This window comes from Anolis carolinensis, chromosome 4, assembly GCF_035594765.1.
Source record: "Anolis carolinensis isolate JA03-04 chromosome 4, rAnoCar3.1.pri, whole genome shotgun sequence".
NCBI lineage: Eukaryota > Metazoa > Chordata > Lepidosauria > Squamata > Dactyloidae > Anolis > Anolis carolinensis.
Genome location: NC_085844.1, coordinates 22406659 through 22433367, shown reverse-complemented (window position 1 = coordinate 22433367; position 26709 = coordinate 22406659). Strand labels below are relative to the sequence as shown.

General features: G+C 37.4%; 1 protein-coding gene across 8 annotated transcripts in view; it reads right to left on the bottom strand.

Annotated features, from left to right (window-relative positions):
• Window positions 1-26709, bottom strand: part of csmd3 (CUB and Sushi multiple domains 3) — a 709139-nt gene that overhangs the window by 33733 nt on the left and 648697 nt on the right. For 7 of the 8 annotated variants that reach the window (XM_062980075.1, XM_062980076.1, XM_062980077.1 and 4 more), the window contains 6 exons: window positions 21536-21718; window positions 16609-16785; window positions 13431-13610; window positions 11123-11296; window positions 7017-7190; window positions 4212-4285 (listed from right to left, as the gene is read on the bottom strand). In XM_062980075.1, coding sequence (XP_062836145.1) covers window positions 4212-4285; window positions 7017-7190; window positions 11123-11296; window positions 13431-13610; window positions 16609-16785; window positions 21536-21718 — 962 coding nt within the window. Of the gene's footprint in view, window positions 1-4211; window positions 4286-7016; window positions 7191-11122; window positions 11297-13430; window positions 13611-16608; window positions 16786-21535; window positions 21719-26709 lie in introns of those variants that run through there. The other variant, XR_010005888.1, reaches the window with a different exon arrangement.

Below are 26709 nucleotides of genomic sequence, written 5' to 3'. Positions count from 1 at the left end.
CTGTATTATATTACAGATTTTATTTACATGCAACATATAGAAATGAATTCAGGGCTAACATGGCCTGAATTGGAATGAATATCAACCATCTACATTGATATCTACAGAAAACCACAAGAATAAAAATCAAGCCCAGAGACCAATCAGTTATATGTAGAATTTTTCCCAGATTTGTAAAATGAAACTACAATGACAAGATTAATATTCATGGCTTCTAAATCCCCTTCTTTCCCTCTGTTTCCCCAGCTAACACAAAGTATAACAGAACAAAATAAGCATACTTTTTCAAATGGTCTCATGTTATACAGGGGCAAAAAGAAGCAGATATTAGCATCTTTTGCCATGTAAGTTAAAAACAGCTCAAGAAGTATTTTTCAGATAGGACATATATACTACAAGGGAGTCAGAAGAAATAAATTGTAAAGTTCTGTGCCACAATTTTGCATTTGTATTTCCTAAATGGGAAAATGTGTATCACAGGGCTTGATATTATGAGTAGTAGTGACCAGATATTCCTGCCCTTTCAGACAACAGGTTGCTTATAATAGTATAAGCCTGCTTGTTTTCTATTGGATGCTACTGCTTAGGAAATAAAAGGTGATTCTTCTGTAGGTTTTTGAACAGGAAAACAAGTAGAACCTACAATAAGAAAGTCTTCCCTTATTGTTTAGCATCTTCAAGTCCCTAAAAAAAGAGTACAAGGAAATTGCAGGGCCATTGTGTAGAATATATGGCAAAATGCTTACAAGGTATAGAGAAAAGGAAAAACTACTCAACACTTTCTTTGCCTTCTCTTCTCCCTAAAGGAAAATAGTGCTCAGCTTGGGGGTAATGGAGCAGATGATTCAGTAAGGGGAAAGATAGCACAGAATAAGAAATAGTACAGGAATACCTGGCTACTCTAAATGAATCCAAGTCTCCATGGACAGATGAACTACATCCAAGTATATTAAAATAACTGGCAGAAGTAATATCAGAACCACTGGAAATAATATTTGAAAATATCTGGAGAACAGAAGAAGTCCCATTAGGCTCAATGGGGGTAAATGTCATTCCTCTCTTCAGAAAGGTAAGGAAAAAAAGACATCAAGAATTAACACCTAGTCAGTTGACATCAATACCAAGGAATTTTTTTTAGATTAGATCATTAAACAGTTTGTAAGTACTATGAAAGAAATGCCATGTTCACTAAAATTTAATGTGGATTTTTGAAATATAATGCATGACAGATTAATCTTATGTCTACCCCCTCCCTCATCTTTTTTGATAGAGTTACAGGCTTGGTAGATGAAGGAAATGCTGTGGGTGTAGCATATCTTGATTTTAGCGCAAACTTTCAAAAGGTTTCCCAAGATATTGTATATTTCTCCTTGCTGGCATTGAATGTTTGCCCCGGGGAGATAGAGCAATCTACAAATAAAGTTTTTATTATTATTATTATTATTATTATTATTATTATTATTATTATTATTATTATATTCTTGCAAACAGGCTAGTAAGTTGTGAACTAGACAATGCTACTGATAGGTGGAATTGTGATTATTTGATTTATTACAAGGGTGCTAACTATCAGTTTCTTCTCAACCTGGAGCAAAATTACTGCTGGGATGCCACAGGGTTAAGTCCTGGGTCAATAGTATTCAACGTCTTTGTAAATGATATGGATAATGGAATAGAGAACAGCTGTATCAAAATTACCAATAGCACCAAATAGAAGGGGAAGCTAATACTCCAGAGGAAGGGTTAGAATTTAAAATGACCTTAAAAGGTTAAAAAGCTGGGCTAAAACTAGCAAACTGAATTTCAATAAGGAGAAATGTAAGGTTCTGTAGGCACATACAGGATATGTAGCACCAGTATTTGTGGAAGTGATTTAGAGAGTTGAAGGACTTTATCACACCAACTAGAAATCTTGTAGCAATCATGTTGTTTACACTATTTGAAAACACATACTTTATTTCACACACATGCTATCACTACACAAAGTTGCATTTCTGTTCATTTTGAATCCTGCAAGAAGTATTCCACACAGCTCCGCTAGACTCCCCCCCCCCCACCTTGGTGTTTATTCAGCCCTGTGCATTCAGTGCAGTATTGAGTGAATGCAACCAAAATTGCTAAGGAAATAGTGCTACAACTACAGTGATGTTGGTGCCATTAATGGTGTTTCCCATGTTAATGAAAATACACAATCTAAGAACAAGAAGGACGCAATGCAACAAAGGGTACAATGTGATGTCATGTGGTAACATGCAACTAACTATTATAGGATCATAACTGCACCTTAATATCTATGTCATGTGAAAACTTCCTTAGTAGACCACAAACTGGACATGATTCAACATTTTGATGCAGCAGCTAAAAAAGCAATCAACAGAAGTGTAGCATTTCGATCGAAGGAAATAATACTACCACTCTATTCTGCTTTGGTCAAATCTCACCTGTAAATTGTGTTTAGTTTTGTGCACCAGCATTCAAGAAGAATGTTGATAAACTGTAATGTGTCCAAAAAAGGAGACCAAAATGGTAAAAGGTCTGAAAGCTAAGTCCTATTAGGAGAGGCTTGGGGAGCTTGATATGCTTAGCTTTGATAAGAGAAGGGTGAGAGGAGACGATAACCATGTTTAAATATTTGAAAGGCTTTCACATTAAAGATAGAGCAAGCTTGTTTTCTGTTACTCCAGAGCAGGGGTCCCCAAACTAAGGCCCGGGGGCCGGATGCAGCCCTCCAAGGTCATTTACCTGGTCCCTGCTCTCAGTTTTAGACTTAGGCTCGCCCAAAGTCTGAAATGACTTGAAGGCACACAACAACAACCACAATCCTACTTAACTTGACTATCTCATTGGCCAGAAGCAGGCCCACACTTCCAATTGAAATCCTGATAGATTTACTGTATGTTGGTTAAAATTGTTTTTATTTTTAAATATTGTATTGTTCTTTCATTTACTAATATTGTGCTATGGTAATAATGGAATATATTGTGTATACATATAATATTGATACTAATATTATAATGTCATACTATATAGTACTAATAATAATGAAACATAATAATATTAATTATACATTATATATTAAATGTAATATTACTAATAATATTATGGTATAGTGGTATAGTACAATATAGTAATATCTAATGATAATATTGTGCTATGCTAATAATATAATATATGTATATACAACTTGTAAGCCACTCTTGAGTCCCCTTCGGGGCAAGAGAGGGCCGGGTATAAATGTAGTAAATAAATAAATAAATAATTGTTCTTTGGGGGTGAGGTTTGCACCACAAATAAGACATGTGCAGTGTGCATAGGAATTTGTTCGTATTTTTTTTTCCAAATGATAATTCGGCCCCTCAACCGTCTCAGGGACTATGAACCGGCCCTCTACTTTAAAAGTTTGAGGACCCCTGCTCCAGAGCATGGATGCAACCTACAAAAAAGAGATTCACCTAAAAACTTCCTGGGAGTAAGAGCTGTTCCACAGTGGAATAAGCTGTTTCACTGAGTCTCCTTCGTTGGATGTTTTAAAACATAAGCTGGATGGCCATCTGTCAGAAGTGCTTTGATTATGTGTTCCTGAATGACAGGAGGTTGAACTGGGTGGCCCTTGTGGTCGATTCCAGCTCCAGGATTCAATTATTCTGTTTTATGATTCTTTGCCACACTGTTGTGATCATATATAAAATGGAAACTGGATATTTGGGGTTTTGTTTAATAAAAAACAATTGTGACATTGAGCTTTGATCAGGCAAATTTGGATTTATACTCTAATGCTTAATCACCATGTTCTCAGCCTTAGCATTCACTCTGCAAAATAAGAATTATTATACTTTACTTGCAGTACAATCTTAAGCATGCTTATACTCTCTTGAAAGCATGCCTAAACATTAAATTTGAAAGACATTCAACATTAATGAGAATAGATACTATTTTCCTTGAGTATAGAAGTTATGCTGTCAAACCTTCTAATATTCAACCAGTCAAGCATGTGAGGTATTTCTGTTTCTCTTTCAAGCACATTAAACTTATACCATACCTATAGGGTAATGTCTTACAAAAATAAGGAAATACTACTTTAATAAGTAGGAAAGGGTGTGAAATGCATTGCTGATAGCTTTTCTAGAGATACTGGAACATGTTTGATGTACCCTAGGTATTGAAGCATTTTGCAGAGACCAGAGCTATAGTGTAAAACATAAATGAGCTACCTGATATCCAAATGTATCATTTTGTGATCCATGGCGAGGAACTCCAGGGTTTTCGCATGCTGTGCGTGAGGGCTCTGTGACACAGAAAACATTTCAAATGAAAATAAATGGTTATATTTAAATGCATTTGTAACCAAATTGATGTAAATAGTCTTCAGAAGTGTCAATGTTCAAACTGAAGTTTAAGCTGCAGTGAATTCCATTATTCATTTATTAAACGGGATTTTATGGAAAAAGACTTGCATGAAATACCTTGTATAGCCTTATCTATATAAAAGAAATACAGAAACAAAACAAAATATGTAACAGAACCAAATCAAATAAAATAAAATAAAACCATGCACCAACACACAGAATTGGGCTGTTACCTAGGTAGTAAGATCTTTTTATTTTATTTATTTATTTATTTATTTATTTCAAATTTATATGCCGCCACTCCCCTAGGGCTCGGAGCGGCTTACAAGAACCGGCTAAAATCAACAATTTAAAAAACGTTTTAAAAACATCTTTTTAAAAAAAACATCTTAAAAACATCCTAAAAGCACCTTTTAAAACATCAGCAACAGAACTCAAAAGCCTGCCGAAACAGGTGTGTCTTACATGCCCTGCAGAAGGCCAACAAGTCCCGCAAGGCACGGACTTCAGGTGGCAAGGTGTTCCACAGAGATGGCGCCACTACTGAAAAGGCTCTGCGTCTAGTTGCAGTTAGACGCAAGGTCTTAAAACTGGGGACTTCCAGTAGGTCTTGGTCCTCAGAACGGAGGGATCTCTGGGGTTTGTAGGGGGTGAGGCGGTCCCTCAGGTACATCGGCCCTGGACCATGTAAGGCCTTGAAGGTAAGCACCATCACTTTGAAAGTGATCCGGTGCTCAATTGGTAACCAGTGCAGCTGCCATAAGATTGGTGTTATGTGGCATCTTATCGGGACTCCCGCAAGGAGCCGGGCAGCTGCATTTTGCACCAATTTGAGCTTCCGGATCACCAACACAGGAAGGCCAATGTAAAGGGCATTACAGTAATCCAGTCTCGAGATGACTGTAGCCTGGATCACTGTAGCCAAGTTGTCCCTAGATAGATAGGGGGCTAGCCGTCTAGCCTGCCGAAGATGAAAAAAGGCAGTTTTGGTAACGGCGGAGACCTGGGCCTCCATCGTCAATGAAGGGTCCAAGAGGACTCCCAGACTCTTTACTAGTGAAGACGGGCGTAGCACTTCGCCATCCAGAGTTGGCAACTGGATATCCCCACTGCCTGGTCGGCCCAGCCATAGGATCTCCGTCTTTGCTGGATTCACCCTCAACCTACTGGAACGCAACCATCCAATAATGGCCTCGAGGCACTGGTGAAAACTGTCAGGTACAGACTCCGGTTAGCCTTCCATCTTTAACACAAGCTGAGTGTCGTCAGCATATTGATAACACTCGAGCCCGAAATCTCGGACCAGCTGAGCAAGTGGTTGCATATAGATGTTAAACAACAGAGGGGAGAGAATGGCCCCCTGAGGAACCCCACAATGTAGAGGGGACCTCTCAGAGACCAGGCCTCCCCTCTCCACTCGCTATCCACGGTTGTGAAGAAAGGAGGCCAGCCAATTTAAAGCTGTCCCCCTAACTCCAGCAACGGCAAGGCGGTGGGTCAGAAGATTGTGATTGACTGTGTCAAATGCTGCTGTGAGATTCAATAACACAAGCAACACCGACCAGCCCCGGTCAAGCTGGCATCGGAGATGATCTGTGATGGAAACCAATACAGTCTCTGTCCCATGCCCCGCACGGAAGCCAGACTGGAAAGGATCCAGTCCGGCTGTGTCGTCTAGGAACTGCTGCAGCTGCACCGCTACTGCCCTCTGTGCATATCTTGCTGACACAACCTATTTATCACACTCAAATACACACACAAATAATTTACCAATTGCCATTCCAGCTTGTGTCACACATCAGCAGCACTATCAAAGGATAGTATCCAGGATTTGGTATGCTTACAACAAAAATTCATTCATATTGAAATGGATGGAGTTCGGTTTAATTAATGGTCCTTATCTAAGCCTGGCTTCATATAAAGCTCTTATGTTCAGGCATGATAGTAACTTTTGGTTGAAGGTGTATGCATTTGATACAAAATGCATTTGCCAGAATTTTGCATATACAGATCAAGCACATCATAAATCCTTTAAAATCGTATTATTCTTAATGTCATCATATACCAAGGCACACTCTTAAAAGAAACAAACAAATCAATAAACAAATCCTAGTACAAGATTTATTTTGCTCCTGAATGAAGTTGAAAACCAAGCATCCCTTTTTATCAAGAAGGGTAATCCCCAAAACATTGTAGTTTGTGCAGAAAATTATTTATATATTTTTTGCTTTCAAAACAATGGTCTTATGCCAAAAAGCCTCACCCTTTTGTAAAACTAAACAACAAAATGTAAAATACCATTGACAAATAAGCAAAAAATAGGTACTTCTCTTATTTTACCTTGCCAGAGAAAATGTTTGAAATCTTTTGTTCTTGTGTGCACTAATAAAACAAGTGTACATCTTTAATATAGATTGGGATACAATGATACTGTATGAAGAGGAGCCATGTCCAAAACTGTTAGGTCTAGTAAGAAAAACCAAAAAAATCTTCTATCATTGTAGTCCTCATATCTGAAATTACTTTACTATCTAGAGCCAGTTTTTAAGAGGAATATGAACATGTTCAAGAATGGTCCCTGAGCAAATGGATGTTGAAAATAATACCCCATGAAAATGACATCAATCACTTCATGCAAAAGGATAGTTTAAGAAATATATCTCATTATACCTATGCAACGAGGGGAGGATCCACTCCAAGTACCATCTGCTTGGCATATCCGAGTACTAGAACCAACCAATATAAATGGAAGATTACAATTGAAGGAGACTTCTGATTGATAAATAAAGCTCTTGCCTTCCCTCCTGCCTTGAGCTGGTATTCCTGGATCACCACAAAACTTTGCTGTAGAAGAAGAAAACACATGAAAATGCATTGATGTTTATTCCTTTGTTTGCTTAGGAAAGATGCAGGAGGGGTAAAAAGCATAGGTTTTTGTTATTTTCACTTATGTTCTATGCAATACAAAGTGGAATGATAGAGTGTCTATTTGAATATCTAAATAACATACAGAGTGTGTACAATACAACTCCAATATACATGGGATTGGTATCTGTGGTTTTATTTACCCATATCTGACAGAATACATTCTCTCTAGGCAATTCATAGGTCTTTATATTCTGGGGTCAGAGGTCCTCCATTTCAATAGGGTTTGCTATGAGCTATGGGTCTGGGTATGCACATGAAGTATGGGAACAATACTTGAGAATATTGGTATAGGGGGAGATTGCAGTTTAGATATTATCATATTATAGCATACATTGAGACTCTCTGGAATTTCGATTACACAGGTGTCAAACACAAGGCACGCGGCTCAAATCGGGCCCTCCATGTCATTTTACGTGGCCCTTCAGATGCTGGACTACAGCTCCTGTATTCCTCATTATTAAACATAATGACTAGAGTAGATTGAAAATGTGGTACAGAAGCATCTGGAAGGCTGCAGTTTGTTCTGATTAGTCATGATAGTGGGGTTTGAATTTAGATATAAGATGTGTGGATATGACATCTGACTTTAAAATTTCCTATAACATTTCCCCTACCTCAGAGCCACAAGCCCTGTTGGGTTGCAATTGCCATTATCCCCAGTCTGCAAGGCAGATAATCAAAAGTGATGGGAGCTATCACTCAATCTGGGCACCCAAAGTGGGTCAAAATTATAAATCAATTATAGTTGACACTCAGTACCATAGATTCTGCATCCAACAGTCCTTTGAAGGCAACCATAAGACTTAGGTGGCTCTCAGTGAAAATGGGTTTGACACCACTGAATTATTAGGTATATAAAACTCCGCAAAGAATATTGGGTTCATATATACTATCTAAACATTATTTTAAAAATATGCATACGTCAATAAGAATCCAAATTTTCAAAAATAGTTGAAATACTCTTTACAGAAATAAATTCAGAGCATTTATGCCTATAACTTTGGTTATTTTTTAATGTGTGGTTTTCTGGTGGAACTAAATCATCGTCTACAATCTTTTCAGAGTCCTATGGTTGGATGCTTAGTAACTCTCTATGCGAGTAGGTAGCCATGGAAACTGAACAGTACTGCCATTCACATCAATCTTTTTTTCTTTCCTTCTCTAGAATGGAAAAAATCTACAGAGAAAACACTTCTCATTTGTAACAGACTACAAGTTCTAGAATTCTTTCTTTTCTCAGTAAAGTTTGCACTGTGGTTACTGTTTTCCAAAGCCACCCAGACATGTCTGAAAGTCATAATTAATACTGCTTCTATTTTGTGCCACATAAGCACAGTTAACTGGAAAGGTGTTGTGAATCTGACCAGTGCTTGGCAGATAATAACGCAATGTAGGAATATAGTGAAGCAACAGGAAAAACATGTTTAGACTCTAAAAAACCATGAATGAGGAAAAATAGGAAATTACTCTATGACACCATTCTGAGTATTTTATGACACCATTCTTGGGGTGCAGTCATGCTCATAACAGTTTGCCCTTTATATGTAAGGTTACAATAGCCATTTAATTAGTTAACTTCATTTATAATATTAGTATCCTTTCCAAATAATATGCCCAAATTATCTATCAACAATAATGTCTGAAATTTACAAAAAAATGACAAACATGAAGTCTTCCAAAATTTAATAAGATAACAATACTGAGGTCTCATATCTGACATTAGAACATACAAGTTTAATTATGAAGAAATTGAAAATATTTCACTTTACTAGAGCCTGTAGACATTCACTATAGCTCCCACCCCATGCAAAGTGTCATGCCAGTTGGGAGAGTCATGTTCCATGGTCTTGGAGTCATCTTCCATGGACATGAATTTGTCTTCAAGATGTAGGAAATTGCCTGTGGATGTGCCATAAAAACCAATGTATTTATCTAGGAATATCTACAAAGTTTAGACTCAAATTGGAATCTATAACTCAGAAGCCCTAGTGATATTTGAGGTTACAAATTCAAATTAAATCCTTCAAATTAATGAGTCAATAGTTTCAGATTGAAACTTTATGTTAAATGCTTTTGGATAAGAAGAACTGTAGCTCACTGGCAGGTCTATTCACCATGTGGGTCTTATGCTACACCATTATGAAATAACTATATTTTAAGCCATGGTTATTTGCTTCATCTAAGAGTCAAAAATACAAAGTGGAGCCAAGTCTGACTAACTATAAAAGAGCTCTCCATTTTCATAAGTCTGGGAGACTGAACCAAACACTATTTATTTATCTATTTGCTTCATTTCTATCCTGTCTTTCTCGACCCCAGAGGGGACTCAAGGCGGTTTACAAATCCGGCAAAAATTCAATGCTGTATAGGTAAATAATAAAACACATCCAATCAAACTATAAACAATCTAAACATATAAGCAATTAAAACACATAGCAATCAACCAAACAGATTAAAACCATAACAAATGCTGAATCATACTAAAATGTATACCAAATACTGTATTAGAAGCTTGGAGAAGTTGCATCACTCTCCTAATTTGTAGTTCTTGTTTTGGTAGGATAGAAAATAGAAATAGATCAAAATTGGACTCTGTTTCTGTGTATGTTTGTGCCTTCAACGTCACTCCAAATGATTACCAAATACTGTTTCAGAATCTTGGAGAGCTTGCATCACTTTTCTCATATGAAGCTTTCGTTTGTGATGTTGCCTTTCAACAACACAATATTTAGATCTGCATTTCCTATATCCTAAGTTATCAAATCTACTGGTTTATCTTTTTTAAAAGTTAGTACATTTTTTAAAAAAAGAAAAAAACTGCATGGAACACAGTGTAGAGCCAGCATACATTTATTATAGTAATGAAATCTGCAGCAGTGCAAAATCCATCACTGTCAGCAAATGTTTGATAATATTTTTTTCTATAAAATGGTTAATTTAATATAATGTTGGAACAAAAATCCAATTGTCATGGACACAGTCTGAAGTCCTTTCTGTATTATTGGCAGACAAAGGACCCTTCTACATTGGCCAAAAAAGTGAACTTGATCTGGGTTCAGGCCTGGTTTGTGGCCTCACAGGGACTTGCTGAGCTGTCTTGGTGATGGCAGGCAATCCACACTGTCTAGCTATGACAAACACAGCTAGGCAAACAACACAGACGCCTATTTTATCCAACAACCTTCTAGCAGGTCCTGTGACTTGTGAAAGAGGCTAAAGGGGCAGAGAAGAGCATAAAAATCCCTTCCCTCTATCTTCCATATCACTATTACTGACCTAATAATAACCAGTTTTTGATTAATCTTTAGGTTCTTTTTAAACCTTTGAGAAACAGAACCATGCTTTAGCACACACATGTGAAATGCAAGGCCCATGGGCCAAATCCAGCCAGCCATGTCATTTTATGTGGCCTATGAGGCTTTCAATGCCAGGGCAACATAGTTAAACTTATACAGTCTTACCATTACAAAAGGCCCTTTGAAGACAACCATAATGCTGATGTGATATTCAGTGAAAATTAATTTGTTACTCCTGGTTTAGCATTCCCAGCAGTTGGCATCAGCCCTACAAATGGGATAAATAGGGTGGTGGTGGTGATGATGATGATGTTTATTTATACACTGCTTTTTCGATCCACAAAGGAGACTCAAAGTGACTGATATATTTATGAAGAAAAAAGGAGAAATTTGGAAGGATGTTTGTGGTCTTGCATCTTGCTTCTGATTACATAATGGATGTTGAAGTATTCTCAGCATGTCATGCTCAAATACATTAGCAAAAGTGCCTTCAAAAAAGATTTAATGGAAACAATTGTAACAATAACATGTAATTATCAAATAATTACTTACGCAAGCACTGAGGTACTTCGCCACTCCACGTTCCATTCCCAACACAGGTCAAAACAGCAGGAAATGATAGTTCATAGCCAGGCGAGCAGATATAACTAATACTAAATCCCCAGTCAAAATTTGTTCCTTCCTGTCTTCCATTAGAAATCTGGGGTGGTGGTGGGCAGGTAACAGCTGCAAAAAACATTTAGAATCATTAGACACAGCAGCTGCAAATGTCTCCCATGACTATATATACTAGGAGTACCATATGTGCTAATTTTACATTTCTTGAAGGGTAATATTTTTGTACTAAATCTATTGGAATGACATTTTCTTGCTAGTGCTTCATGAAATACTATGCCTACTCATTTTCATGCTCTAATATATGCAACACAAGTTGCTATATCCTGCTAGCCAAATTTTATGTGTGGGTTTCTTCTTTCTCTCTCTCTCTCTCATGCACACGGGGAGATCCAATACATTTTCATTCACTTTTTCATCCAGTCGGTGGGTTTTAGAAGCCTTCTATTGCCTTAAGGGTAGAAACAACCACTTAACGGTTGACTACTAAGGTAAGTTAGTGTCAGGGCGTTGGTGGTATGAAAATGAGATTTCTTGTTGGGTCATGGTGGTCATTCTGAACAATATACTGTAGGATAAGGCATAAAAAGCTGGTGAGGGCAAGAATCACGGTGAATTGAGAAAACTTCCATTAAAATTATCCTCAAATTTCAGCAGTACATTGTGGATAGCAAAAGGGAAAAAAGGACATGATAATATGTACCAAACTACAAAATCTTCTTAATATAGAAAGTAGCAGTCCTTCAGAAATCCTAGTGTAAATCCATGCAATTCTTCAAAGGTTCAAACACATTTTTCCATTGTAGGTTTTATAGACAAGATGCAATAAATACTAATATTGAGCAACTTCCTCCCATTATTCACTATAAAAAGCTCTATTTGTTAGGGACTAAGAAATTAAAGAAAAAAGATAATGGCTTTGTGTCAGGTTATGCCTTTTTGAGAATAACACACGTGATGGAATCACAAAAATCGGGGTTTTCCTTGCTTGTCTATCCAATTATAGAATGCAATGAGATTTGCAGTTAGTCCCACCTGACTGTACTTTTAAAGAGGCTTCAAAAATATCTCTTCAATGTATCCTTTCAGCAGTTTCAATAGTTACAGAATACTGTAATTATTTAATAGTGTTTGTTAGCCTCCTTGTATATTACACAGTTAGTAAATGACAAAAATGTAATAAATAAAATAAACAATATTTCTGATGCTTGATTAATTTGAAGTGAAGCTGTATGCTGGAGAAATCAACTTGACCTATAGTTTTGTGAGAAACACAAGGCCAAGAAGGATGAAATTGTAGAAGGGATCAATAGATTCAAAACTGGATTGATTTTACCTTGAATATAAATATTGGAGACTAGGGGGCCTTCTATACTAAGCTAAAACGTCAGAGGAAGTGGATTTCAGTCCCCATCCCCAACCCAGAACCATGGGCTTTCCCTTGAGAGGTGGCTAGACGGCATTCTGGGTCAACCAAAAAACACCTCAGGTAAACAGCGAGACAGGTCCTGTGTTTTGAGCCTGTCTAGAAGAGCTCTAAGAAGGATAACCATATCCAACACCAACTCCTCTTGATCAAGGCAAACTATTCAAGTTAGACTGTCATGTTTAAAAAAGGAATATTATATCTTGGAGATGTAGTTTGGTGTTTTCATTCTTCTGAACTTTAGGCAGAAGTTATTTTGGTTGATTAGTACTCAATAAGGTAACAGCAATGCTGAGCATAGTTTCTGTGTAAATGTCAAAGTGCAGGACTATCCTGGGGCAGACACAAAGCCCAACTCAGTGAAAAAACTAATTGTGTGGCTTTAGGTTGTGTACTCTCAACCCAGCCTATGTTACAAGATGGTAGGGTGATTTAGAATGATGAACCTTGTCTTAAGCTCCATGGAGGAAAGATAGATTACTAAAATAACAAATAAATGATGGTCAGGAATTATGATTGTTATTTCTTTATTTAGCCCAAAATTGAAGAGGCAGGAAGTGATCATTAAAATGCAAAGTAACAACAAGGACAGTTGTCCCTATTTCCTTGAACCAGAGGCCTAAAATGCTTTGGTAAGGAAGTCTGTAGTACTTGGATCAGACCTCAAACCCTCATATAATCTTGATGGTTTTATTTAATGTTTATTACTGCCCACCTCCCCCAATGAATCAGGCAAGTCACAAGATATGATGGATGCTGTATCATAATGCTTCCTTGGAATGAACACATTAGAAATGCCAAATAAGCTTCAAATTGTACCTTTACATGCTGGGAGCATTCCACTCCATGTGCCGTTAGTGGTACAAGTACGGATTTGGGAACTGTTGGATTCCATTGTGTAACCAGGTTGGCATATATATATGATATTTTGTCCAACAACATAATCATCACCATATCTCAGTCCATTGGCAGGTATACCTGGGTCCCCACAACTGATTACTGCCAAAAAAAAATAGTTGAAGAAAGAGTTTTTGTAAAAAAGTTTGACTGGATTTATAGAGCATATGTATTTTTCATTAGAGAAATCTTTCATTATTTCCAATGCAGAATTATTTTTAAACTATTACCTTACAACTATTAATCAAACATAATTCAACAGATAGAAGATAGTGCACCTGTAACCACTATCAAATAAGCAAAAAAGTTTGATATATGGTCAGATAATACTAAGCTGATTGCAATCTTAGCCAATGCACTTCTTTCTCTTTTTCCCATCTATCTTTCTCCCTCTTTGCATAAAATTTTAAAAAATTACTACTACTACCAGAAATATTAATAGTAGCACTAATAACAGGAATAGTAATATGAATGCAGTAATACGACTAATTATTTTGAGAGGGACAACAAGATAAAAATAATTGTTTAATTATTTATATGGCAATGTTGATCTTCCTTTTAGAAAATAAGGATCAATTACAAAAAGGTTATTGAAGTTGTACAATTGATTAATCATTTGAAATATGTTTCTAATAGTTGGTAATGGGAATGTTTTTAGAATCAGCATGTCTGTGAAAATGGGGGCACAGCTGTTAAGTCTGATCCTGCATTGACATTGTAACCATGATGACAAAGCTCTGTCATCTCACACCAAACGTACCTTTGGCAGTGTCCTTGACCAAAATGTTTCCAAGGCACTGAAGATCAGGGTACTAGGAAATGATATCTGCAGGGATCTTTCAGTTTCAGATTGCATTGAGAACAGGCATCTGTCGAGACAGGATCCCACAGAGCAGTTGAAGCAGTATCCTTAGATACTTGGGATTCCTGCCTCTGCTGCTTGTCCCAAGGCACCCCACATTTGGGAAAGAACTGTCAATCTCATTTCCCAGTAAATCCCAATATGCAGGGCCACTTTGGTGGGACTTCTGCCAGGCTAAATTTTTCTGTGGGGTTGTGGTTTATTTTTGATTGTGAATCCCAAGCAGCTGTGAGATTGTAAGTCCATTTTATCATCACATTACTGCTAAACAGTATAAGTGAAAACATTCAATTCAGTTACAAGGATGGCTGAGCTAATCAAATGGAGTAGGTGGGATCTCTCCTAACACAAGAAAAGTAAAGGTGGTACTTCTAAAGGCATAGTATCTGATGTTGTATTTTATGGCACCACTGTGCAAGATGATTGAGTCAGTCCAAAATATCAAAGCATGCTTTGAAAATAATCTGCCTGTTTCATAGGGCTAGATGAGACACTTAGCTTTCAGTTCTCTGCCTTTCTGGAGCTTGAATCAATATAACACAATTTTAACTCTAGTCTTAAACCTGCAAATTTTCTTTTCATTTCACTTAATATGATTTAGACAGAGTAAAGATATTGTGAATCTTTTATCCCTTTTTCAATGTTACAAATCAAACTAGTGTTTCTTAACACTTTCCTTTATTAAAATGAAATCAATAAAGATTTTCAATAAAGGAAAGATGCATTCATTGTGACAAAGATAAATAACCCCAGCTATATCAGTATTTTGAGACAAAATTCTGATAATTTTCCTAGCTGTAGGATAGTCATGGTTTATCCAATATCTAACTTCACTCCCTGATTTCGGCTTCATCTTGTTTTCTTTTAGAATGCTGTCTCCAGAGGCTTATATTTATAAAAACCTCACTTCATGATTTTGCTAGACAGATAAGAGGATACATTTTAAATATTTGTATTTTACCCACAGTTTGGAAACAAACAAACAAACAGAAAGTTTCTGCATTTCCTTTTAAAAATAGTTTTTGCCCAAAGCTGTTTAAGGGGACTTTAATTAAAGCTGCAGGTATTACATGGAGAAAATACCAACACTGAAAATATAACACCAAATTATTGAAAAACTATAAAAACTCTTTAAACTATATAAGGCAAACTGAATAAAAAGATGTATTAAACTAGATTGCCTAAAGGAAAATACAGAAGAAGATTAATTTTGACACAAAGTAAGTTTATTTCATGAATGCAGCCTATATTTTAGATCCAACATGGTGTAGTGATCAGAAAGTTGTACTAGAATACCAGGAGACCAGAATCCAAATTCTTGATCTGCAAGAAACTCATAGGTTGACTTTGGATATATCACACTTCCTAAGTCTGAGAGGAAAATAATGGCAAATCCCTCTGAACAAATTTAGGTATAAAACCCTCATAAATCAGAAATGACTTAGAGACACACAACAACAACCAATGAAGGGTGAACACTCCTATTTCTCTTCTTACTCTGGCAAAAAAAAATGTGCAAGGAAGAAGAACATTTATTTATTTACATCATTTCTATCCCGCCTTTCTCACCCGAGGGGACTCAAGGCAGCTTACAAATCTGGCAAGATTCAATGCCAATAAACAACATGTGACAACAACTCAGTACAAGAATTTCTGAAGTGGGTAGTACATAATTGGATTTCCATGGGCAAACTTCAGCTATTTCTGTGTTCAGTAAATGAGAAGGCTCTTTGGAACATAGAACAGAATATTTTTTCAAAGGGATATTCATCATGTCATATTTTTGCACTGCCTCACCCTGACACATGATCTGCCATGGCGTGTTCAAACTAAAAGCATTTCAACTCTGAACATGATAAAGCTGAAAACTTCCAAAATCTCAACAGGCTTCTCTGACGACTTTATCGTACAAAGTCACTATTCCACTAGAGGTACATTATTATCAAGTATTGAATATTTATTTTAATAGTGCAAAAATATGTTTCCTCATAGAATCAAGATAGAACAGGAGGCTCAAGAAATCATGCCTCTAAAAACCAATGACAACTTGAGAGTTGAGTTAAATGCTTGCATTTTGGAAAACAGCTGCTGCATGAAAAGAACTCACCCACTTAAAGAAGAATCTGCTGCCCAGTGCTCTCATCAGCAGGTTTCCCAAGTACAAAAGTTGCCATTTCTCTACAATTTTAGCTTGTTTTCTTATAAATAAACATTTCAATTAATAGTATGGACACTTACTTGTGCAATTTGGCAAGGAGCCAGACCATGTTCCATTCGCAGTACACTGTCTTACAGAAGATCCAGATAAGATGTAGCCTTCCATGCAGGAATATATCACAGAACTAGCAAATGTGGTACCATCTATTCGAAACACTTTCCCATTAGCTGGTGTCCCAGGGTTGCCACATTGGATAGCTAGAAAATCCAAATTGGAAACATAGGGAATTGAATAAATAAAAATGGAAACATCTTTTAAAAACAACAGTGTAGTTGTTACAGCCTTTTAAAATTTCCAAGGAATATTCTAGGAGGTGGAGACTAATTTTAATATCAAGCTAGTTTGCATTAGGCATGAGTAAACCTTCTTCAGAATAATTTTGCTAGTCTTTTGAATTCAGTTTTAATCAAAAGAAGTTTCAATGGAGAAATCTCCAATTTACTCTAATATTTGCTTCATGTACAATCCAATTATCTCTTCCTAATGTGAAGCCCTTTCCCGCTCAGATTGTTTAGTCTTTTGATTAAAGATAAGTATTTGACTTCTCTTTTGATTTTCAAAATCTTTCACATCACGAATTCTACATACAATTTTGGAAAAGTCCTGCTGGATAATGTTAAATCCTATTATCTAATTCTGGGCATAAGGGCAACAGCAGCAATCCATGCATTCTCCATGATCTAGTATTTAGATACATACTGCTTCTGATAAAGGAAATAATACCGTAACCTTTAATATTCTTGTATTTCATGAAATTATCCAATGCCATGTGGCATAACTTTACTATGCACTCTGTGGGTAAATATTGTCATTAATCAGTCTTTTATCTTCTACACTTTGACTTCTTTGGATAACATATTTTGATCATTGTGAAAAGGAATAAAAAGATCCCACCTGTTTGCTAAGCCTAATTTGGCATAGCTCTGTCATATTCCCCCTTATTTTCATTTTTCTAAGCTAAATCATTCCAAAGGCTGTGACATTTTTTCACAGAAGAATTGCATACATCCCTTTATCTTTCTGCTTGCTTTTTTTCTATATCTTTTTCAGATGTATAATATCCTTTCCATTATTATGGCAGGGGGACTTCTGCACTGTGCACAACAAAGATTTAATGATGAGTGGTTTCACTATCCATTCCTTTCCCAATGACCTCCAACATTTTTCTTTTTCATAGAATTGTTAGATCATATTTTCCTTAATCCATCTACCAAAACTTCAAATTCTCTTTTCTAGTTATCCACCACCTACTCCAATCCTATCAGCAAATACATTTTCTTGACAAAAAATGTGCATTACTTTCTACTCGGTCACAATTGTCTACTTTAATGAATAATTTCAAAGCTTGTTCTTTTAATTTGGGGAGAGACCATTGGAGCCATCTGCTGTCAACTGGGTTTTTAATTATTCCAAATAATTGAGCATCATTAGCAAATATAGTCAGGTTCCTAGCAACTTCTCAATCTAGATAATTTATGAACACATGAGAAAGCACCACTTGCACTACACTATGTATTCTATAATTACAAGAACTGCTTATATCATGCCCCCCTTCCTTCTGTGTTTAAAATTCCATATCAGGATTTTTAAAATGAGATTTCTTTCATATTTTGTACACGGAGAGAGGAAAGCACCTGAACATAATGGCGATTAACCTGGACTGTTGCTCAACATGGTGAATACAAGTGTACTGCTTGTGTGAAGACATAACTGATATTTCTTCAACAAGCTCAATATGAAGGAGTTGCTGAAATTAACTGGGAAATATGCTAACATAATCCTCCAAGAGTATTCCAACTAATTTCCTTGAAATTGCTTTAAATTATCTAAGGACCTCATCACATTTAGAAATTTCCTCATTTCTACACATTTCAAAAACAAGTTCCATGGTGGCGATCACATGGCATAAATCTACTTCTGTGGGTTGCCTGTTAGACCCCGTTTTTATTTCACAATAATGCAGAGTTTTTGGAGTCAGGTATCTATCAGCTCCACTAGCCTCTATGCTCATGGGAGTGGCAAAACACATGTTCCATTCAGGTATGACGGGAACTGTTGGAGTTCTCAGAATAATACCATTTTATGACATATATTTGTGGTTGTTCTTTACACATTCCCTCAATTCCTGTCTTGCCTCGGTTACTCCATGAGGACTAACTTTTCAAAGGAAAGTTTTCCTTTATATTTTAAAGGACATTCTGAAAAGTTTCCATCTTCATTACTTGATGCAGTGACATTATACTATTTCCTTTTGATGTGGCTTTTAAGCAGAGGCTGGATGGCTATCTGTCAGGGGTGCTTTGAATGCCATTTTCCTGCTTCTTGGCAGGGGGTTGGACTAGATGGCCCATGAGGTCTCTTCCATCTCTATGATTCTATGATTCTATGAAGTAATTTTCCTTTTGTAGTAATTTTTGAGTAATTTGTGAGGTAATAATGTGTGTGCGCAGTTCAATAGGGAAATTGCCATTTCATTTTGGAAACGGCCATTTCAGGGGAACGTCTCAGTAGGGAAACGTCTGGAATGGCAGCGACAGATGGACCTTTTAAAAATCAGTTTTCTGTCTTCTGCTGCAAGTCTGCTTTCCAAGTCTTATGGCTCCAAGAAACATGTCCTTGGTATGGAAGTTTCAAAAGAGCATCTATAAACTAAAGTAAGATGTTGGAAAGAAAGGAACAAGAAAATCACTCAATTATCAAAGAGCTTCATACAAGCAATAAAGATGATCTCTATCTATATTCAAGTAATAGGTGGAACTATACTCTGACCTTTTATGTTGACAAAGAAGAGAAATGGCTATAAAGTAATAGATCATCTATACAGAAATGAAAGTGCTGGGAATTATCTTGTAAATCAAAGGAGGAAATTATTTTCTCAACCAGAAATAGAAGACAGACAGACTCTTACAACAGTGCAGGTGAAAGGAGGATTAAAGCCATATACAACTCACAGAGGGATTTTTTTTTGTTGTCTTTCAACTTCTTCAGATCCCCTGGGATCTGAAGGCATTTTTTTGCCTTCCTCAAAAGGGCAAATTATTGCTTCCAGAAGCCTCCACAAGAAATAGTTCACCTTTAAGATAGTTTATAAGATTTCTTTGAAAGGTCTAACATTCAATAAACCCACTTTCCCCCCTTTTCTCTTTTTATTTTTCTCATTTGTGGTATTACTTGAGGGAGAACCCAGGAGAAGAAAAATGCTGATTAAGCATCACAGTTGCCCACTCTGTCCTAGAGTATCTTTTGTTAATGGCAGGCAAAACATTTAACACTCTCATGAAAATAAATTTCCTGAAAACAATTTTTGTTACTTGCCATTAAAGACCGGTAAGCTCTTGTCCATAAAGATAATGACAAAGTCTGCCACAACCACAAGGATCTTACATAACAAGAAATATGGAAAGTAATGCAATCAAGAAAATGCTCAGACAAGGGGAGCTGCATATCTGAAGTGGCAACTACAGCCATGCAATAATCCTAAACTGATAGAATATGTAATTGCAGATTTGAATTGAGGCACCTGTATAGTGGACATCGGCTGTTGTTTAATGATCAGCTTTTATAGAATTATCAGCTGGAGCAGCTGAAATCAGATCACAGCTATATTTTCTTATACAGAATCAGAACACCAAAAGTAACTAAGATAGCTACCTCACTTACACTTAGACTTTACTATACATGACCCAAAGCCCTCACAACTGTCTGAACACTACCACGAATGAATAAAGATCTCTAACCAGAGGATCCAGAACCAAGAATACTATCATACGCTGAAAGATATGAAAGAGCAAGAGTTTATTCAGGTACAGTATTGCTTAAGAGCAAAAAGAGATGGTCATCAAGGACTAAAAGAAAATATGAAATTACTGGATCTGTGCTCATGTTAGTAAGAAGGAATTTTGGAAGTGTGAAAATGTCAGTGAGTACACAATCAATGTGGATAATAGTGGTAAAGACAGATAAGAATAGCTACTGTTAATTTTCCGGGTTCATTCTTGTCCAATTTGTCTTTTTCTTGCCTATAGACATTTCCGGTTGAATTTGTACCCTTCCATAGTCACTGCTATCTTCTTTCTTCCCTAAATGTAGTCCTAGAAAAGTTTCCCAAACTTCTCTCTCTATGCCCAAACTGAGTTACTATAACAAACATTATTTTCCTGACTACTCCAAATTGTTTTTGTTCTGCACATAAGCCTTCTGCCTCCATCTAATATTGCCAACATTCATATGTCCTGGCTTACATTAAGAATCTGAATCCTAAAAGTTCATTTCTATCTTAACAGCCAAAAATGAAATTAAGGTTTGCCTCATTGGATTTTAATTCTACCTTCCTTCTTCCCAAATACCCACCACCACATTCATTTTCCTTCTTTGGTATTACAGCAGCAATGGAAGAGAGAGAAAAATATGAAGACTTCATTTCTACCTTTTCTCTTTCATGCTGATCATTGTTTCACTTTGTACACTGGTTAGATTTCAGAAATGGTAAGATACAGAGTTTCCATAATGGTGTGAACATTATCAGTAGTACTGGCACAACTCTAGTGGATCTATAGCAGTATGCTACGTGTCAGACCAGGAACAGAGAGGGGGGGGGAAGGTCCTGCGCTTTAATCCTTTCCAAATTTTGATATGTAGTTCTATACTGAACTAGTAATTTACTGTGGCCTCATGTATGTTCAAGCAGGGACAGGACTGAAATAGACTGAGCACTCCCCGGAGAATCCAGTTCATGCTGGAGGCTGTCTGTTCAATGGATGAAGCTCGCATTGCTCATCCACTGCACTACACCAGGTCATGACAGTAAAATCCCTACACAGAAGGACAGCACATGGTCTTTACAGCTGGCTAAGCTACAGCAGATGGACTTTGCTAAAGCTTTTTTCATCTTGATGGACCGAGTAGTGACTATTTATTGATGCAATACATAGTATTCCAGTCAATTACCTTTACATTCTGGTTGCCTTCCTGTCCAACTTCCATTTGCAAGACAAGTTCGTTCTTCTGATCCATGAAGGATGTAACCAAGCTCACAAGAGAATTGCACAACACTTTTTACTCTAAAATTGTTTTCTTCTCTAGAACCATGACCAGGTATCCCAGGATCTCCACAAGACCCTGCTGTGTTACCTATAATTTATAGTACAAAAATTGTTTCAGGGAGAAATGTGATAAATGTGATACAGGTTGAACATCCTTTATCCAAAATTCTTAGGGCCAGAAGTGTTGGATTTTGGATTATTCAGATGTTGCATATTTTTTCATTCAAAGATTTCTCGGGATGGGTTTCAAGTTTAAACACAAAAATCATATATTTTGTACACACAGGCTGATGGCAATTTTATACAGTATTTTAATAATTGTGTATATTAAACAAAGTTTGTGTACACTGAATCCTCAAAAAGTGTAAGTGTCACTATCTCAGCCACTCATTTTGGATTATGGAGAATTCTGGATTTTAGACTTCTGGATATTAGATCCTCAACCTGTATTGTGTTTTATTTTGAAAAACAGACTAAAATATGAAAAACATTGAGCATAGACAAGTCATGTTATAATAGTAACTTAATTATTGTAAAATTGAAATACAAAATAAAAAAGATATGTATCATAATTTGTATTTAAATTGCTCTCCTTTATAATGTGTTATAGTGATTTTACACAGGGATTTTATAAGAGAATGCATGGTATTCAGTGAAGTTCCATATGCATTTCAAGTAGGCTATATACATTTCTTTAAACATAGTGTTTGAAGAGAATCTTTAACTAGTGCCAAATTATACAGTAATTTATACAGTAATTACATAGTAATTTCTAAAAATACAAGCTTGAGGCTGCTCCAGAATAATATAGATAGATAGATTATATTGCTGTGCTCCACCAATTTATGGCAACCATAAGGCACATCTGTTACAGCATTTTCTTGGTAAAATTTGGTTAGAGAGAGTGTAGTGTGCCTAATGTCACTCAGTGGATTTCAGTGGCCAAGTAGAGATTTGAATACTGGTCTCCAGGATGGTAATCCAATGCTCAAACCACTATACCATGTAGGTTCTTTTCATTGACTTAGATACAGAGCCAATATTTTTCAAAGTAACATATACCAAGCATGCTATAAAATATACACAAGAATCAAATGCTTTTTTCCACCAAGGGTTTGAAATTCATTCATGATGCTTCAAGCAAGTGATCTATTACAAATGTAAAAAAAGTGTGCCATCTTCCTGACACAATCAGATTATGAACATGAACAAACTTCCAGTTAGTATTGTCGCAAAGGAAGATTTAAAAATGCCCTTTAGGAAATATATACAGTTGTCACTATTTCTTTTTGTAGACAACCCAAATGGCATACAAATAATTGTTTTAGGTTAGTTTACAGGAACACTTTGTTCTAGGGCTGACCTGGAGTTTTGCATTCCAAACCGGTTCTGGAATTTTTTTTACTGCCAGCACCTGGGCCACTGCAGAGATATGTTACCTGGAATGACATTTGCTGAGGCACCAGAGTGATGCAGGCGAAGGAAGAGGAGAATGGAGGAATAAACCCCTTTCTTTGGCCCTTCCCTTCTCTGATAACCCCTTTTTCCCAGCTAATGTCACTACAAGCACTGAACTTTGCCTACCAATCATGTTGCACCCACTGGCTGCTGCTATGATGAGAATAGGAGGGGGGTGGTAAGTGTCATCCTATGTCCCTGGCCACCTGCGCCCAGTGAATATTGGTTGGAAATAGGTGCAAAGTTGTGATCTGATCTGATTCTTGGGGAAAATCCCAGGAAATCATGACTTATACTAAAGCAGTTCAAGGTTGCATTTGAATGACCTTGGCCCACGTTGAGCCAAAACAGCTCCATGAGTCATGCAGATGTCACAGAGTTGACCTGTCCTTCCCTTCAGTAGAAAGGGTCTGGGTAGGTGTATCCTTATGCACAATAAAGAGATTTGTAAATTTCTATCAAGACCTAGAACACTATTGTAGCAGTGGGAAAATTCAGAAAGTCGCTGTCTACTCCTCCACCTTAGAGAATATATTCACATGTATCAGTAGGTATTATGCTTGAGTAGACATGCACAAGATTATGCATGCATGATTATGTATGTAAGTCACATTTATTTTGCTTAATATACCCTTTGTCATTCTAAAGACTCCCAACATGAATGAAAACAAACATTTAAAAATTCATGAGCAACAATAAAAGCATTCATAGCATTTAGCAGTTAAACCTATCATGTGAAGAAGAGCAAAACAACTATAAAATCAATGTATAAACATAATGTAGTTTTAACCCTTTCAAGAAAAAGGAAAGGACCACTGTTAAGTTTAAAAAATATACCAATACCACAAACCCTTTGCAAAATTTGGTTAAAAATGACTGGTTAATCAAAACAGGTGAAATCACAGTAAGTACACTATGACCACTGTATCTGTTCCAAGATTCCCCATGGATATCAACTGTATTAATAGTGAACCCAATAATATTTTGGGCCAGAGACATATCATAGAATTGCACTGGAGGATCTAGAATGGTCCATAAACACTTCCTGGGGGAATAATTGAATACATGAAATTGTGGAAATTGAATTCACAGATAAGGAGGTAGTACTGTATAAGGTAATTAACCATGGCAAGCATGAGATAAAATCTCAACTAAATCAAGCAGAGGAAAACACATGTTGAGGGAAAAGATAGTAGCTAATGTTTCATCTGCTGGTTTTTAAGCTTTCTTTAATAAAGCAATGGTATCACATCTACTCTGGGCTAGTGTGATATACACTTCTCTTCTGAATTTTAATGAAATTATTTCGAATTACAAATTTATCCAGAAACTTGGGGCAAAATTTCAAGCCTTGGTCTTATGCTACCAGCCTGATTTCCCTAAACAACGAAGTGCTGGCCCTACTAGGCAACAATTATCTGCCTTTGTAGCAATGTTGCCCGCACTGGAGCTTTGGCTCTGTTTCCGTCTACCTGTAGTAGTGACTTTTTGTCTTTCATGAGTCTCTGAAATATGTTAGAAAAGCACTGCAATTAAGGTTAGTTTTCTTTTTTGTAAGTTTTAATGAACAGATTTATGTGTGACTTCTTGTAACTTTGCTTTACATCATAGAATATGTAAGGAATATTTCATAAGGAAGACATATAACAGTTGTTTTTCAGTTATACAAATTCTATTATTTTACTTATTTCTAGCACAAAAAGTAATGACCCCATATGAACCACATTTATCAACAAAACCTCAATCCAAAATCTAAAATAGGAATTTAAATATTGATCATCCAGAAAGGTAATTCAACTTCTTATAGTGCAAGTTTGGAAATTTAGTGAAACATATGTTTAAATGGCCACATCACTGTTTAGACACTTCATTCCATGAAGTAGGGGGAAGTGGCGGGGGGAGGGGGAGTCATCTTATAGTTTCTCTTCAGTTTAAAGACAGAGTCCCACTGAGCCCATTAAAATTCACCAAGAGAACTGCTTTTGGTGAATTTAGCTTTTAAAGTGAAGAGAAACATAGCCCTGTGAAGTCAGGAAACAATCACCTTCACTGCTTTCACTTTGCATAGAAATAGCTGAAAATGTGCATCTTAAAGATGGGATGACATCTCCTGTATTTAAAGTGTCAGAACCCTGGCTGCTGGGCACCAATAACCTTACACGGAGGCCAGTCTCTATCTAATATCTTTATTAAAGAAATATATAAAAGCAATAAAAACAAGTGAAGAATATAGTTCAAAGTTTTAATCCACTTGACCGAAACACACACTCTTGCCAAGCAATAGTGTGGGGAAATGTCAGAGTCTTAGAAGTCCAATGAAGCTTGACAACAAGGCTGGAAATGAACTTGATTCTTGACTAGGTCCGTGACTAGAAACAAGGCAAAACGTGAAGCGTGGAACAGGGTCCGTGGTTAAACTGCAAGGCAAGGCAAGGCTCGAAAACTTGATCCGGGAAGCAAGGAACTGGGGTTACGAAGTCCACACACGATCTCTCTCCTGAAGCTGATCAATTGACTCCGCAAAGAATTTCTCGCGCCAAACCCCTATATTGGGTCTCGTTTTCCCGCCAACAATCTCTTTCCCTAGAGAACGAGAAGCGAAACCCACTCTGTCCAGATGCATTACTCCTTAGAATTTCCCAAGGGAAGCAGACCTAATCAGCCAGTTGTTTGGCAGCGATTCTTAAGCTTCTCCGATTAGCTTCTCTAACTCCTCTGTCTCTAGAATAAGATTCCTTCCTGGGAAACGGAGGGGAGTACTGCCCAAGGCCTGGTTTACTGAATTCTTGAGGGCAAACATCAACATCCGGCAGGTGAAGGGACTCCGGCTCTTGTTGAACCGGCGAAAACCCCATGTTTTCCTCTTCATCTGCCACGATAGTACCAGGAACAGGACTACAAGGCCCATGAGGCATCACACTATCCCCGCCCCCAAGGCCCCCCTCATTCAGGGCCCCTCTCCGACAGTCGCGGGACCGCGGCTTGGTAGGGTAGGCCTGATGGAAGCGGCGGACTAAGTCGGGGGCATGGACTGTGGAAGCATCTTCCCAGGAGCGTTCTTCTGGGCCAAACCCCACCCAGTCAATGAGATACTGAAGGCGGCGGCGATGGAAGCGAGAATCTAAAATGTCCTGAACCTTGAATTCCTCCTCTCCGTCCACTAAAACAGGAGCAGGGGGCGGCCGGCTCGAGTCGGGGCGTACACCATCCGCCGGAAGGAGCAGGGAACGGTGGAACACCGGATGAATGCGCATGGAGCGCGGAAGTTGGTGTTTGAAAGTCACGGGGTTAAATTGCGCCACCACTGGGTAGGGACCAATGAAACGGGCATCTAACTTCCGGCAGGGACGGTGGGAGGGCAAAAAACGAGTGGACAGCAGAACCCGATCTCCTACCTTGATCTTGGGGCCCGGCTGGCGATGGCTGTCAGCGTGGCGTTTGTAGTCCTCCTTGGCTTGATCCAGTTGCTGGTGCAAGAGTTCTTGCACCGCTGTGAGTTCCTGCAGCCAGTCCTCCGCTGCAGGGACTTCTGAGGTTTCAATGACAGAAGGAAAGAAACGTGGATGGAAACCGTAGTTTGCAAAGAACGGGGTTTCTTTAGTTGAAGTCTGGAAACCATTG